The sequence below is a fragment of the Lissotriton helveticus genome, chromosome 10 (genome assembly GCF_964261635.1).
Source record: "Lissotriton helveticus chromosome 10, aLisHel1.1, whole genome shotgun sequence".
NCBI lineage: Eukaryota > Metazoa > Chordata > Amphibia > Caudata > Salamandridae > Lissotriton > Lissotriton helveticus.
In genome coordinates, this window is record NC_136071.1 from 595,492,555 (window position 1) to 595,509,790 (window position 17,236).

General features: G+C 43.4%; 1 protein-coding gene across 1 annotated transcript in view; it reads right to left on the reverse strand.

Annotated features, from left to right (window-relative positions):
* ECI1 (enoyl-CoA delta isomerase 1) overlaps window positions 1-17,236 on the reverse strand; it is a 113,307-nt gene that overhangs the window by 36,628 nt on the left and 59,443 nt on the right. The window contains exon 5 of the mRNA XM_078663119.1: window positions 10,131-10,252. Coding sequence (XP_078519245.1) covers window positions 10,131-10,252 — 122 coding nt within the window. The remainder of the gene's footprint in view (window positions 1-10,130; window positions 10,253-17,236) is intronic.

The window sequence follows — 17,236 nt, forward strand, 5'->3', positions numbered from 1 at the left end:
ACATGTTAAAGTCAAACTTCAAAAGAGAAATACTAGAGACAGAAACTGACTTGAGGCGGCTAGAAACAGAAGCAGTGTGTGGCAGGGGAGAGGCAAAGCCTCGTACAGATGAATCTTAAATATTTGTCTTTGAGATTTTGCATTTGATCGATTTCAGAGAGTATGTGAACAAGCAGCACAAAGAGGGGACAATGCAAGGAGGCTTTTGGCTTTGATGGTGAATGGGAATGAGCCCTCACAGGATATGACGCCGACCCGAGCGAATGGAAGGAAGGAGCATGTAACTTACCTTGTAAGCAATTATATGTAGAGTGCAGTGCCGCAGAGTCGCATGCTATGCACACTCCGGGCATCTAGTGTTGGGAACGGACTCTACAATTTGTTTTTCTAGAAGTATTTTATTGCTGACGTGACGTTGTCTCCTCCTCTTACAGAGAATGCGCATGTTCAACAGCTCCGTTGTTAGTGTTGATTTTTCCCCACCATTTTTGCGAGTGAGGATGGAGCTATTGAAGATATACAAGAGCAAATGTGTGTAATAAACAAAAAATATGCACATATTCATATATATATATAATGTATGATACATGTAACTCTGACACCAGCGTATGCCTGCTGGGGAGGCGGGAGGGCGCATGTGAACCTGCAGCACTACATGTTATGAATAGATACTTACAAGGTAAGTAACATACTCCATTCGTAGCATGTTTTGGCTGCAGATACACATACTATGCATAGACTGTAAAGCAGTACTCCTTTTGTGGCGGCTTTAGGCATCATTAGGTGCAGATGTTTGAAATGGAGTCTGTAGGACTGTTTTCCCACAAGACACTGCTGCCTTGCTTTTACATCCACGCAATAGTGTCTAGGGAACTTGCGATGAATCGACCAAGTAGCTGCTTTACAAATATCAGCTGAATGGATTTTGCCAAAGATAGCCATTGAATCAGCTGTCTTTCCGGTAGAATGTGCACATGAACTGTTACTAAAGTTAGTTTCGCTTTGATGTAGCAAATTTTATTACATTTCAAAATCCTTTGTGCAATGGTGTTACCCTTTATAAGATTTGAGAAAGCCACAAAAAGCTGTTGTGTCTTTCTAAAAGGTCTAATCCTGTCAATGTAGTACTTTAATTCCCTTTTAACATCAAGTGAATGTAGTACTCTCTCTGCCACATTTCAGGCTTAGGGAAGAAAACAGGTAAATCAAGTGTTTGGTGGAAAAGGAAAGGAGAGACAACCTTTGGAAGTAATTTGGGCTTTGTCCGTAGACACACTTTTTCATGTAAAACCGGAAAATAAGGCTCTTTTATGGTAAGAGCACGGATCTCTCTAACCCTTCTTGGAGAGGTGATATGAACAAGAAAAGCAAACTTCCTCCATGACAGGAATTGTAGTGGACAAGATTACAGTGGTTCAAAAGGTGTGGACATCAACCTTGTAAGAATATTAAAATTCCACAAGGGTACCAATGTAGCACATGTTGGAATAATTATTTTCTATCCTTCCATGAAAGCATTAATGACTGGTATTCAAAAAAGTGATTGATGCTTGCGGTTTTGCAGATAAGCCACAATCACCGCAAGGTGCAGTCGAATGGAAGTGCAAACTAAATGTGAATTTTCTAGATGTAACAAATAGCATTCTATCTGTTGTACCATATGTGCAACAGGGTCTATGTGCTGGGCTATACTGTAGTGTACTAAGCGTTTCCTCTTAACTGTATAACAAGCTATTGTGTTTGGGCGTCTTTCCTCCCTTGGAATGTCCATACACGCTGGTGGCAATTAAAAGTACCTAAATGCGACAACTTCAGTATCCAGATTGCCAGGTGGAGTTGTATAGGGTTTGGATGCCCAACCGTGCCCTTGCTGTGAGTGAGCAGATTTGGTATGTGGTCTAAGAGTTGTGAAACAGGGTTGTTGGGCCCAGGTGGGAGCTACTAGAATAATCATCGGATGTCTGAGTTTCTTGATAAGATAGGGAATGAGTAGGAGAGACCGAAAAGAGTATGCAAATTTCCAAGACCAATTCATCCAAAGAGCATTGTCCATGGACTATGGATGGTGGTACCTAGAGGCAAAGATTTAGCATTTTGTGTTTTCTGCAGGTGAACAGGTCCATCTCTAGTGTCCTCCACCTCTGGAAGTAGCAGTGGAGGACTTGGTGTGGAATTCCTACTTGTGGACTTCTTGCTGCGTCCTGCTAAGCAAGTCCACCACAGAACTGCTACCTCACGAGAGATACTCCGCCAAGAGGTGGATGTAATGGTGGACAGCCCAGTGCCAAATGTCCTGCCAGCTGAGGCTACTGTATTGTGTGTTCTTCCTTGTTCTTTAATGTAATTAATTACCGTCATGTTGTCTGTTCAGAAAAGGATAGGTCTTCCCGGTTGTATCGGAGAGGAAGGCTTGCGCGCTTGCAACCAGGCATTTTACTGATTTGGGCGAACGCCGATTTAGGGCGTTATCGCTTTTTAAAAACTAATTACAGGTACTTTTACAGGTACTTTTATAACCTAAATGTGACTCCGTTATTTTTTTCTTACCTGCTTTGGGCTTAATTTGCGCTCGTACCGCCACTACCGGCTCCACAGTCCCCGGTCCACCGCCAAGTCTTTGGTTTGTTGTGGAGGGACAAGGGAGGAGATTTCGGGCCCCGGAAGTGATTCACTACTTCCGGGCCCATTCGCCACGCCGACACTCCCATCTGACTCACCCGTTGGTTGCTCTGCCTTCATTAAACAGATGCTCTACAAGTCGCGCAGCGGACGCGCGCCAAAGGCAAGCCCGTCTGCGCCCGACCAGAGCCCAGGGCCCTACCCCCTGGCCATTTTTCCCTTGCTTACTCCTCTGCAGAGCTCCAGGCTCTCCAGGGCATCTGGCCTATTGGTAGTGTGCTCCGTAGCAGACTACGCTCAATTGGGATTTTCTCCCTGCCCTCTGTAGTTCCTTTTAATACCCTACAAGACTTATGCCCCGCCCCTATTCCTGCACTCCTGAATGCCCCTCAGATTCCCTCCACTGCTACCACTCGCCTTAAATCCGCTCCCACCAAACTTTCCAGCTGGGATTTAAACACCCGCCCGTTACCTAAACACCAGGTTGAGATTTTCCATCTGCTTAACACCCTCAGTCCCGATATCCTGTTTCTCTCAGAAACATGGCTTTCGTCTGAGTCCATGCCAGACATTCTGACTGCCCTCCCTGGCAACTACTATAACCTTCAGGCTAACCTTCCAGATGGGAAGATTGGGGGTGGGTAGTTGCCGCCATCATTGCCCATCCTCACTCTTTCACTTCCATTACACTCCCACTCTCCCCATTGGCGGATATTCTTGTAGCTACTTTGCATTCAAAATATTCTCCTTTGGCATGCATTCTTTGTTATAGCCTACCCAATCCCTCCTTAAATTTTGTCCAATTCTTTAGCAACTTGGTTGCTGAGCTGGTGATTAATTACGCCAGGCTCCTCATTATAGGTGACTTTAATTATTGGCCTCATGATCCTCTTGAGAGCCCTCATTCAAAGCAATTTACGGACTTGCTTTCTGGGCTTAACTTTTCTGAACACATCAAAGTAGCCACTCACACAAAAGGACACATCCTGGACCAAGCCTGGAGTTTCAATCTGGACATCCTTAACCTCCGGGTATCTCCTTGTGCCTGGTCCGACCACCATCTTGTCTCCTTTTCCATCAGTCTCCCTACCTCCACCGTCACACATACAGGAGCCTCCACCAGGGTTAGAAACTGGAAAAACGTAGATATTCCCTCCATTTGCACTAACCTCACTTCCACCCTTTCCGCATTTCCCGATCTTTTGGATCCCCATTGTTCACCTCACCTACAGGCTGAAGCTCTCTCTTCCTGGATGACCCAGGCAAGAGACACTTTTGCCCCCCTTAAGCCTTTAAAAACTAAGAGACCTCACGACGCACAACTCTGTTTTTTTCCAAAGATCTGAGGGATAAGAAGCTTGCTTTGCGCCAATTGGAGCGCAAGTGGAGGCTTCACTCCTGTCCCCTCAAAAAATCCCTGTTTTTGAATGCCCTATATGAGTATAAAGAAGCCATTGTGAAGGCCAAAGCTGCATACTTTTCTGCGAAAATTCTCAGCTCCAACTGCAAATCAAAAACTATTTTCTCTATTGTGGACAAACTGGTCAAACCTGACCGTGTCACCATTAAGTCCCCGCCCTCTCAACCCCTTTGCGATTCACTTAACAGCTATTTTATCGAAAAAATCGTAAATATCAAAACCAGTATCCCCACCACTGTCACCATCTCATACTTCACCATGGCCTCTCCTAACCCGGCCCATTATCTCATGTTTCCTACACTACAATTTCTTCTCTCTTCTAGGGAAAGTTAAGTCGGGCTCCCCTCAAGATAGTTGCCCTTCCCACATTAGTCGTGAAATCTATCATAACATCTCCATAACCCCTCTTTTTTTGTTAAACAATTCCCTTTCCTCAGGGATAGTTCCCCTCTCATTCAAAACAGCGGTGGTCTCGCCCATTTTGGAAAAACCTGGAGCCGACCCAGCTGTCCTCTCAAATTTTCACCCAATTTCCCTCCTCCCCTATTTGGGTAAAGTTTTGGAAGCTTATGTGGTTAACTGCCTGAGTGCTTTTATTGAATCCACTCACTTCCTCGACCCCCATCAGGCCGGCTTTAGGCCTCAGCACTCCACTGAATCCATCGCCTTGGCCGTTCATGAGGAGTTAAGAAAGGGGGCTGACTAGAACATCTCCCAAGCTTTGGTACTCCTGGATTTATCGGCGGCGTTCGACACTGTAGACCATAACATCCTACTTGAACGTGTCGAGCACGCCGGCATCCAGGGGCTGCCACTGAAGTGGATTACCTCCTTTCTTCAGGATCGCACTCAGGCAGTGTCCCTCCCTCCTTTTTCCTCTGCGTGAAAACACCTCGCCTGGAGTCCCGCAGGGCTCCTCATTCTCACCACTCCTCTTTAATCTTTATATCCGTCCACTCATCTCAGAGCTTAAACATAAATCTGTCACTATTTTCAACTATGCGGACAACCATCAGCTAATTTTCAGTATTGACCCTTCCCCCTCCTCTGTTCAAAATGTCCATTCTGTTATGAACTTCATCAGCTCCTGGATGAGTTTGAATCATCTCAAACTCAATCCTGACAAAACGGAGCTAGTTCTTACCGGTCCCCTAGGCAACCCCTGGAATTCTACTTTTTGGCCACTCTCACTTGGTCCCCCTCCTTCCCCTGTTGACTCCGTAAAGAGCCTTGGTATTACCATCTGCAAGGATCTCTCTATGAGGGCACAAATTAACTCAGTTATATCCATTTGTTTTTATCACTTACGTCGTATCCGCAAAATCAGCAGAATCCTCTCTCATGTGGCTCTTATACAGGTCATTTTAGGACTCGTGCTCTCACGCATTGATTATGCGAATGCCCTATACGTGGGCATACCAGCATATCAATCCAAACGCCTCCAGCTTATTCAGAATCAGGCAGCCAGGCTGGCCTACAGCCTAACAAAATTCACTCACACTAAGCCCCTTTTAAAGAATCTTCATTGGCTCCCAGTTGCACAGCGTAGCCTCTTCAAACTTGGCTGCCTGACACACAAAGCTCTTTCCTCCCAGGGACCATCTTTTATTTCTTCCCTTTTACACAGTTATGTTCCTCAGCGCGACCTTCGCTCTTCTAGCCCCAATCTTCTCACTCTCTGTCTTTTCAAGCGTAAAAAACACGGTGGCTTGAGATTTTTCACTCATGCCCCTCTCTTTTGGAATTCCCTTCTCCCTGCACTCCGCCTCCTGCCATCCTATGCTCAGTTTAGAAAATCTTTAAAAACTTGGCTCTTTTCATCAGCCTACAATTAGCCCACCCCATCTGCACTGGCCAGCCTTCCCACCCCAGCGCTAAGAAACCGTAGGTGTATGTGCGCTTTATAAGTCCTATTTTCATTCATTCATTCATTTTCATTCAAGGCTTTTACAGCCATCTAAATTGCTATGAGCTCCAGTACATTGATGTGTAATGTTTGCTGATGACCTGAGTAAAATGTGACTTGAGCCAACGTTGAGGTTTGCAGGGGATTCTGTCTAAAAAAAGATTTGGGGGTTCCATGCAAGCCATACCTCCCTGGACTGCCCCAGGTGTCTAGTTTTCAGAAATGTCTGGGTTTGGTAAGTTTGCCTAGTTCGTCACCGAGCCCAGGACCTAAAACTCCAGTGCCACCCCAGCAAAAGCAGGTTGTTCTGTATTAGATCATTTTGATGTCTCCACAATACGTTTTGGGCCCTTTTCTGTCGTGGGCACCTGGCCTATCCACACAAGTGAGGAACTATTATGAATCAGGAAACATGTGTTATTACCAATTGGATTTCACTGTATTTGTGTTTTTCAAATGTAAGCTGTTGTATAAAAAACCTCACATTAAAAAAAATACCCTATAAATCATACACTAGTACAAATTCACAGATGTACAAATAACCACCGATACTAAACTCCATATCTTGTGCCCATTTCAGAAACACAAAGGTTTCCTAAACATTCATTTTTCATTCTGCCTATTTTACTATATGAATTGGTCTATACTCAGTACTCAATGAAAAACCATTGTACGGTGCAGCGCAGTTGTTTGCTCTGAATACCCTTGGTTCTTGGAGTGGAGAGCCTACAAACCCTATATACCCCCGCAAACAGAAGGGCCTAGCGGACGTAATGGTATATTGCTTTGGTAAATCGACCACTGTGACAAAACGTTACAGATGAGTCACAAATGCCTGTTTTTTCCTACTGATTTTCAATATTTCATTATTCAATAGTTATTTTCCTTGGGGAAAACTTGAGGGATCTACACATATAACTCCTTGCTGAATTCAGAATGTGGTCTACTTTTTAGAAATCTGTAGCTTTCTTGGATCACCCATGGGTTTCACACTGGTTTCACCACAAACTGGAAGTAGGTTGAGAGCGCAAAAAAATAGGGGAAATAGGCTACCTCTTAGAAAAATGCCAAAACTGTGGTACAAAATTAGTTTTTCCGATTCAGCTCTGCAAGTTCCTGAAAGATGGGCAGATGGTGACGTTAGTACAGTAAAACGTCTGTGTATGGCATTTTTAGGGAATAAAAACACTTATCTGGAGCACGTATTCCCTTTTTTTCCCCAAAACTCTATTTTGCTACATTTTGCCTATTTTCTTGGTCCAATCCAGGGGAATCCACAAACCCTGGGTATCTTTAGAATACCCAGGATGCTGGGGAACAAATTAAGCATGGATACCTTATGCGGAAAAAAAGTTATGGAGCCCTTGGACCTCCTGAGTAGGTATCGCAGACCTCTAGGAGTCCATGGACCACACTTTAAGAACCACTGTCCTGGTCCTTGGCTGAGGTCCGGCTGACATTGTATTTTTTTTTTTTTTTTTAACATAGCACTAAACTTTATTTCCAAAAGTGTGCCCCTTTTTCCTCATTGTGGCCTTATTATAGGGATGTTATTATTTTTTTTGACTTTTTAGTAACATTATAAACAATAGTAAGGCAGATCAGGACCTTGCATGATAATACAGTTAGAGCATTTACATAGATCAAGGCAATTCATTAGTAAGGCAAAGGAGGACAGAAATAATCTTATGTTAGACTCAACATTATTTCCCACTGTGCTACAATAACACTTTGCGGCATAACAGTACACTGTTAAAGCCCAAAACCCCAAGTGCAGAAATCAACATCAGGGAGCAGCAAGTTCACATAAAAAATGTTGAATCAATAAATCCATTAATCAGGGTTTAAAGCCAAAAAACAGACCTTGCTGATGGGGCGGATCGCTCTACATGAAGCAAAAATGATACCGCAATTTGTACTTTATTTTCAGAGTAAATACGTCTACAGCTCTATTTTTGTTGTTGTTTTTTTATTTAAGAAGTAGACCGGACTAACACAAAACTGGTGTGGGGCAACAGTTTGAAAAGGGTGGTGATAAAAACCTTAGAACTCACCAGTAACTGATGAGTGATTCGGCAACCCACATAAGGCACCTCAATTTTGCCACCTAAGAGGGCAAATCTTGGAAAAAAAGTGCAGTATCCAGACCTATGAATCAAGTAGTACTCCGACAATACTTAGGTTTACTAGAATTATCTAAAATAATTATGGTCATTAAGAATTGCATCGACCAGGTTCCCGGATAATCAGATCTCCATGCTGACCAGATGCACCACTGTGGCCCAGGTAGACCTTTAATAGGGCTGATTTGGGTTTGACAGGATGGGCCATCCTTACAAAATACAGAATTGCGCCCCTTCACAACAATCAGTGATGAATCTGCTACCCTTGGTGGGCACTTATTGTACTAAAGAGAGGGCGATCACAGCAGTGAGCAGCAAATAAAGAGCTATCACAAACGAATAAATAAGAACAAACGTTGGCTGAGGTAAAGGCTCACAAAGACTCAAAAGGTCTTATTTAGAGTTCGCCAGCGGCCAGGACATAGCCACTTTTTCCCACATGTCCTGTTCTGTCAAAATCCAAATTCCTAAGTTTGATAAATTACCCAAATGAAGAAACATATGAGCTGTGGACCCATGTGTTGGATCAGACGTTGGTACGGGTTATTTTGAATTTAAAAGTTCAGAGCAATGAAGGCTCAAAAATAAACAATGCAGTTAAACATACAGAACACACATTACTCCAGTGTTAGTTCATAAGATGAATGTACAGGAAAATAAACAAAAGATAAGGAGTGGTAGGACCCTATGCTATTGCCCCAAGATGAGTTTACATGGTCTGCTTAACCAGGAAAAAGTTTGAAAAGTAGACCAACAAGTTTACCGATCTAGCACCAATGCTGGTTTAAGAACAATCTCTATGAAATTTAAGTCCCATGCCAACCTAGCTTTGTTGTCAGTCTTAAAGATAAGTAATAATGTCACTTTCCAGACATTTTGGTGGTAGCCTTTTCATTGCGCTTATGACATATAAAAACACATCAAACACGTAGAAATGTGGTCCTTTGCCAGTGCAGAGACGTCTTGACAATAAACGGGTTTCTTAAGTGAAAACCAGTTTTCAACAGCAGATGAGTTACCACTGTGTATCTCTAGGTGGTTATTACATCTCAAGTCTACTAGAGAACTGGGCAAGTCACTTCATACTATCTATCCTTGACTGATGAACAACAATGGGATGCCAAGTTTAACTTCCCATAGCTAACTGTATGCTAGGCATATACAATGAACTCAATGAACGCTCGCTGCTAATACCAACATTATGGGATTTGTCACTCAACTTAAAATATTTGTTGACCAATTTATAACTGCTGACTATTGGTTTTTAGAGGCCATTATGAGATTTATACATATATAATAAACAACTTAAAACGATTAGTTGTAACCATCTTCTCATTCTAGCCAGAAAACTCACTGAACTCACTCTGAACATCCGGTCTGCCCTTGGTCAAACCGTAATACAATGCAAGTCAACAAAATCTACCACATCAGATTTCCTTGCAACCAGAAGGCAAAACCAACAAATTTAAAACAGAGCAGCCATGCTACTCTACAATCTCATACCTCAAAAACGTTCAAGATACATTTTGAAAACCAATTGTCTACCATGAACGCTCACATCAAATTTGACACAGCTTGATTCACTGACTAAGCATTGCACAAGGCCAACCATAGCTCCATCCAGAACACGCTTTCCAGATACAGGTAATACAACTAAAATATGCCAACCCGGCTTCGCTACTCTCAGTGGCAACATGTTCTAGATAGCGCTTTAGAGGATACAATGTCAAGTCAAGCTCCTATTTTGTGGGATTACCTCCTCTTACCCTTGAGATATGAGGCCAACTGCAACAATCCCGAACCATACAAAAGGAATTCTTTTTTATCAGCAGCTTAGCCCTTAAAAAACGCACATTCCAATGAGTCAGTCTCTACTATTTGTCTCTCCCCACCAATACTTGCACCTTCCAGCCCATCATGCACAATATCCACTCCCACTTGCCTCCCTTCGAATCTGCTATACAGTCAGAAGCAACTCCTACCTGCAAATAGCACTTTACAAATTCTCAATAAATAAAATGGATAAACTTGAAAAAATAAGTGATTACAATAAGGATTTTACCAGAAAGGTGCCACAATTCCCAACTTTGTTTCATTGAGTCCAATACTAAATTTTGGATCATCAGCCATGATTCGGTAGTCGCAGGCCATTGCCATTAAGCAGCCTCCAGCAGGACTTGAACCCTGAAAATAGAAAATAGATTTAATTTCAGCTATCAATAAACCATCTTATAGCACACATAAACTCCCCAGCTATGTATGAAAGTGGACTTCTTTAGCACAATCCTATTTACAAAGCAACAGAGTGATTAATCAAGCTTTCAATCTGAGCCGGTTACTTTTAGGATTCTGCTGTTCAATGTATTAGTTTTTTATGTACTTTTGGATTTTATTCATGTTCTACACAGTATTATTATACTATCTTGTAATTATCTACAGTTGTGGTGCCTTGAAGCATTATCTTTTCCAGGCAATGTATGGGCACAATATTAAATAAATAATAAAAATACATTAAGAGGGGAGAAACATAGTAAGCGAGTGAGGGGAGCATTTAGTGGGAGAATGACATAGCACAGAATGGGAAGGGCGGAGTACATCAGTATCCAGGGAACGAGTCCGGGGGTGGACCAGGAAGGGAGTTTGGCAAGGGAAGAGAGCTCCTCTATGGAAGGGGGGAACAAGGCTGCCTCCCAGTCAAAGGTTGTGGAAAAGACATCTTTTTTGAAAAGCCAGATTTTCACAGGAAAAGATTTCCACACTCTTCAAAGGTAAGCTCGAGAAAGAGTAGTGTTTGGATTTTTTCCTAGGAGTTTCATTACATCCAGAAATGTTTTAAAGGCATGGGAAAATTGGGCAATTGGCAAGGACACCTCGAAATATAAGAAGCCTCCCTGGTAAAGAGACTGGGACATTCAGGAAACTATACTTATCTCTCTTTCTAATCTATCCCTTTCTTCGTCTTAACCTCTCTTACTGACTTAACGGTATCTATGGCACTTTTTACCCCCACTCTCACTATCTCTTGGCCTGGTTTCCTAATCCTTTTTTTCCTCGCTCTACTTCCTCAAATTTACTCTCACCTCCATGTGTCTACTTTCTCTTTCAAAACCAAAGGGGATGATTGACGGAGTGTTGAAAATTGCAAGCACTCACCCCCAGTCATCTGATCTGGGTTTAATCCATCATAATTCTTTAGCTCATTCAGCCACCCCAGTTCAGACATGGCCATATGCAAATCAGTCTGACCCTGTGCTTCATGGGAACAGTCCAGCCCGAACTGCCAAGCCATGTCTTCCCTGGACATGGAAAGAAGCATCCTGGGACCGGTTTCAGGTTAATCAGCCGTCATCAGCCAGGCTAGCTTGAATCCAGTGGCAAAGTGAGCAAACCCAGATCAGTTGACTGGGGGTGAGTGCTTGCAATGTTCAACACTCCGTCCATCATCCCCTTTGGTTTGGCATTGTTCGCCCTAAGTTGGCAGGGTATGCCCAGACATGGGTCCCTTGCTCACTTTGCCACTGGATTCAAGCTTCCTTAAGCGCACAGCACTCCTTTACAGAATACCGTGGCCTGGCAGACCGCAAGGTATTGTTCCTCGGGAAATATACAATGACTCGCAGATATGGAGAGGGTGAACACCCCGGGTACACATTGGCCTGGCTACTTTACCCCCTAGGGGCACCTCCATTAACACTGAATTGCACACAGACTCTCGTCAAGGGTAACTTCCAATGACAACGTATTGAATACCCTTCTCCGGTACTACACACGCCTGTATATAACTCAACTCTTCTCCAATGACGTATTGGCCCAAACCGCATACCTTGATGAGATAGCCACGGTGTGGCTCTCAACAGCACAACATCAATTCCTCAGCGAACCCCTCACCTGTGATGAGATCGTTCAGGCTATAGACTGCATTGACTAATCCAAGGCCCCCAGCCTTGATTGTTTCACCAGGGAATTCTATAAACACTTTAATCATATTCTTGAGCGGCGACTATTGGCCATGTACATGGAGTCTATAAACACGGAGGCATTTCCCCTTTCGCTACGGTAAGAGGTAATAACTCTGCTCTGGCACATCTCAGAGTTAACACTTCTAACTCAACCATTCCCTGTCACTCAAGGCTGCCTCTTATCCCCCCTACTATTTATCACAGCAGTGGATTCTCTGGTCCCTCACAACTGGATCATATGCACCACGGTCTACAATTCTGCCCAGGACCACTACTCTTTCGATGCAGATGATGTTCTGCTGTTTTTCTGAAACCTGGAGGAAAACCTGAAGCCCATGGTTCGTGAGCAGGTGCACTTCCGGGGCTATTCTGGGCTAATGATCAATTGGTCAAAATCCTAACTATTTCCCTAACCAACTCCACTGCCCCTTTGCAATGTGAATTCCCACTGACCTGGTGTGATGGCTCTATTAAGTACCTGGGCATCCATCTAGTCGGTGACAAAGAACAAGTAATACGATTGAATTACCGCCCAGCCGCTGACACCTTGACCATTCAGGTGGAACGCTGGATAGGTCTACCACTATCCATAGCAGCACATATTGCGATTACATAAATGGTAGTCCTTCGCCGCTTTTTATACCCATTTCAAACTATCCAGATTCCCCTAACCAACTCTTTTTTCATCACCTCATGAGGGTTACTATTCAAACTCATCTGGACTGACAAGACTTCCTTGCATTAACTGGGACAGGCTGGTTCTCCCTTACCATGTCGGGGGGCAGGGGAATTTCAGGTTCCCACACTTCTGCCTGTTTTACCTAGCAGCACATTGCCAATGCTCTTATCACTAGTTTCACAAAGATGCCAGGCTCCCATACACCAAACTGGAAAAATCGACCAGCCCGCATCAGTTGCCTCCATCCTACCGAAGGGTCTTTCCCTAGACCCCAATGACATACAACGCTTATACACCACATGTTGGGCCTGGCACAAACTCCCCTTGATAACAGTTGATAACCCATGGCATCCTATCATCTGTAAGACCTTCATCAAAAGTACTTTAATACACTATAACCGCCACATATTTGATGATCTTTTCCCCGATGGACATGTCCTCTCCCATTCTATGGATGTACACTTCGACACCGCAACAGTCAAGGACCACTTTGTGATGCAACGTCTACACTTCATGCGCAGATCCTGTCTGATCCTTTGGCACCCGAGGAGTTCACACCTCTCACACTTTTGAAAGATAACGACAATGGCACTCGTTTGGTGTCCAAGCTTTATCACACATACCTAGCTGTATTGCTCATCCTCTCTCAGAAACTTCAGAATTGTTGGGAAAACGATGCAAGTTGCCACTTTACGGATAAAGTGTGGACTGCCTGCTGTTTGCGGACATGCTCCATATACCCTAATCATCGCCATAAACATATCCCATTCAAGTTTGTACAATGCACATATCACTCCAGCAGACCACCACAGGTTCGACCACATCAGATCCACCCAATAATCCAAATGCCATGACATAGAAGCAAACTTCCTGCATATGACTTGGAACTGTAGACATATTGGAAGCTTCTGGACAGAGATCTTTCCTGCCTGCTCCAAATGGTAGGGGTGGACCTCATCACGACCACCCTTCCAGCCCTATTGGGTTATGTGCAAGACTTCCCAAAAAGCAACCACCGAAACACATGGATGGCCCTCCTACTTGCTCAACGGGAGATTGCCCTGCACTGAGGAAGGAGACAAGTCCCCCCAACCTCAATTGTTAAAGACTGGCTCGTGGGTTTGACTTACGCGATACCACCAATGAACTATACACCTCACTCCAGCCTCCATCTTCCAGAATGAAGGACTTATGGCAGCCCTTCTGTAATTATTTACTATCAGTGACTGACTCTCGCCAACAATCTTAGGGCATGAACGGCTCGACACACGGTCACACACCAAACGCTTCCCCTTCCCGCCCTCCTGCTCAGCCTGCCTCTTCTGTGGGAATCACTTCAATCCCCAACAGCTTGATCCCTACACTATGCCTCCTCCCAACAAACTAGGCATAACACTCCCGCCCCCAATACACACCCACACACACTTCCTCCTGGGTTCCATTAAACCTGGAAATGTCATTAGATACGAGTCATTACCCATAAAATGCAGTTCACTGTGCCACAATTGGGAACACAATTTGATGATTCTGTACATTGTTTTCTGCTGTTTAATTGTATTTTACAAATGAAATCGGTCACCCGAAGATGCCAAATGAGAGTGTATTGCTCTCCTTCATTGTTTTTTCTTCCACACAACACATTAACTGGCGGACTCTCTTCTTTTATGCTATATGTACCTAGATTTTGTATTTGATGAAAGGCTGGTTATGATTTGGAAGACCGTCATGATGCAATATATGTCTGTACTATACAACAACATAAAAAAAAAACACCTTAACGAGGTCCTTAATATGTATTTTCTTCAGTGGGTTGAACAGGCTTAATAGAGACTGAATTCTATACATCTCTCGCCGCGGCCACATCCCACCCCACCTTATAGACCTGCACTGGCTTCCAGTTAACAAGAGGATCACCTTCAAGCTCCTCACCCACAAGGCACTCCACAACTCTGGACCGGCATACCTCAACATACGTCTCACCTTCTACACAGCCAACCGCCAGCTCCGCTCCACCAACCTCGCCACCATCCCCCGCATCCAAAGAGCGATCTCCGGCAGCAGATCGTTCTCCCACATCGCGGCCAAGACCTGGAACACCCTCCCCACCCTCCTACGGCAGACCCAGGACCTCAGGAGAATACTCAAGACCTGGCTATTTGAGCAGTAGCAACATTCCGCCCCCCCACACACACACACCTTGAGACCCTCGAGGGTGAGTAGTGCGCTTTACAAATGTTCTGATTGATGGATTCTATTGCTTTCGCAACGCAAAACATATTTTACATCCAGGAAAAAAAATGTAATTAATCAGCTTGTTGAACCTTTCTTTCGCTACTACTGGGCTGCCTTACAGTAGAATTCAATAGTGGTTTACATTACAAGAGTTTCAGTTGGTTGAAAAAGGATAATTGAAAGTTTTTCCAACCGGAGAACATTCGGGAGGCAAAATACTGCATGCCCAAGGCCCCACAAATCCTTAATACGGTTGCCTATACCTTTGTGAAAAGACCATGCCCTGCAGGAGATAGAATGCTCTGTATTCTTCTGCTGATAAGAATCACTGGCAAGGCTGTGAGTGCTCAATACTGCCCAACTTGGAGCTTCGAACCAATGGAATCCTCATTATATAATATTTACCAGCCAAAATGGCTAGAAACTAACTCTCGTTGATAGAAAAGAGGCCCGTTACTATGATGGGTGATGAGATCAGTACCTGCAGCTGTTAGCTAGCAGTGGCTAAGATTAACCCATAAATACACATCTCGTTAATGTCAACATTTCAGTCTCCGTTGTATTATATCTGGGAGTGGGCTTCTAACTGCCGTGAAATGCTGCACAAGAACGCTGACAAATGCCACAGGCAACTAACTTCAAAAGACTGATTAAGCTTACTGCCCGAGTCCTCTAAGGGAGGCTTCAAGTTTAAACTGAAATATGTTTACACTAATTTGAAGAGACCACTCACAATATATCAGTTTTCGACTCTTGACCAAGGTTTCTCGGATCTTCACACATATTTTGTGTCCTGAAGATGGTCTCGCAGATGTATTACAACAGATACTGAAACATCAACGTCTACTCCAATCTTCCTTTTAGTTATTGTTAAATTCATTTAGCCAAATTCAGATCCCATGTATAGGACAGACTCCATGTTTGACATTAAGGAGATGGGCATTTATGAATTGATGACTAGTTAATTTATCTAGTACAACTGGAATACCAATTATCAATGTATGTGAGAATTGTTTTGAACCCCTAAGTAGAAATACACCTGGCTAATGGAATTTATTTCTTCAGACAAATAATGCGCATGCATTTTGTCAATTAATGTGCGATGTTATGAGGAGACATCTTATGTAAGATATAGATTGATAAACTATTGAGTTAAACAAATCCCTTGTTTGCACCCTTGCCTGTTTAACGTTAATTACCCAAGCCCACAAGGGTGTATTGGGTTTCCCAAATTTATTTCAATACAAGATTAATCCAAGCATATCATTTTGATGTTTGAAGGAGTAGAAGTCCTAAGGTCGACAGGTTTTCCCGGATTTAAGTATCTTGCTCACTGTGACACAGGACTCAAGATATACTAGAGGCCTAACTTGGCCAAAACCTGTCTGGAGTTGCTTGTGCTCTTTTTTGGGTGGGAAACTGATTTTGCAGTGCAGACGGCACTGTCCTTATTGGAGCAGGAGCAACACTGATTTGCATATGTCTGGTCTCTCTCTAGAGTATCATGCGACAAAAATAGTAGACTGAAAAATAACTGAGCAACCGCCAGTGGCTGCGATCAATTCATGCGTTCTGCCCATCACTTTGTTTTTTGTTGCAGTCATAGTATGACAGTAGGGTGGACACTCATTCACCCCCCTTCGACCCAGTCACTGTCTACAGGTGACATCAGAGCTTCACTGTGCCGTAGATGTACTGCTACCGGCCACCCAATAACGGGGAATTAAAAGAACACCTAATTTTGTAAATAAAGCATGCAATTAAAAAGCACAACCACCATGGTGTAACATCTCAACCACACATGGAGAAATCGAGCTTTGTTTCAAACAGACAATTCCTGTGGACAGAAAGCCTGAAGCCCGGCCTGTGACATGCATATTCACCGCCCCTTTTACTATGTTGTATGATCAGTCTCTTCAAGATTTTCATGCATGTAAAAGACTGGGGATGGGATCGCCTGTACAGCTTCACAATTTAGGCACTTGCAAGTGAACCTATAGAGAGCAGGTTCTGAATTTAATGAGTAATGAATGTAGAAATATAGACTGCAGAAATATAGACTAATACAAGAGGACTGGATATGAGAGCACAGATTGGCAAGGAATTGACCGTATAATAAAATGTTGAATTTGCCCTTAAGTCTTCCCTTCACCAAATGAAAGCAATCGTTAATGAATGGTTAGTGTGCTTGGGTACGTTTCTATGTTTTTAACGCTTATTAGATGCCTCATGTAATTAAATATTTTTGATACCATATGTCTAATAGATTAAAACTTCACTTTACATTTGTGATTTGTG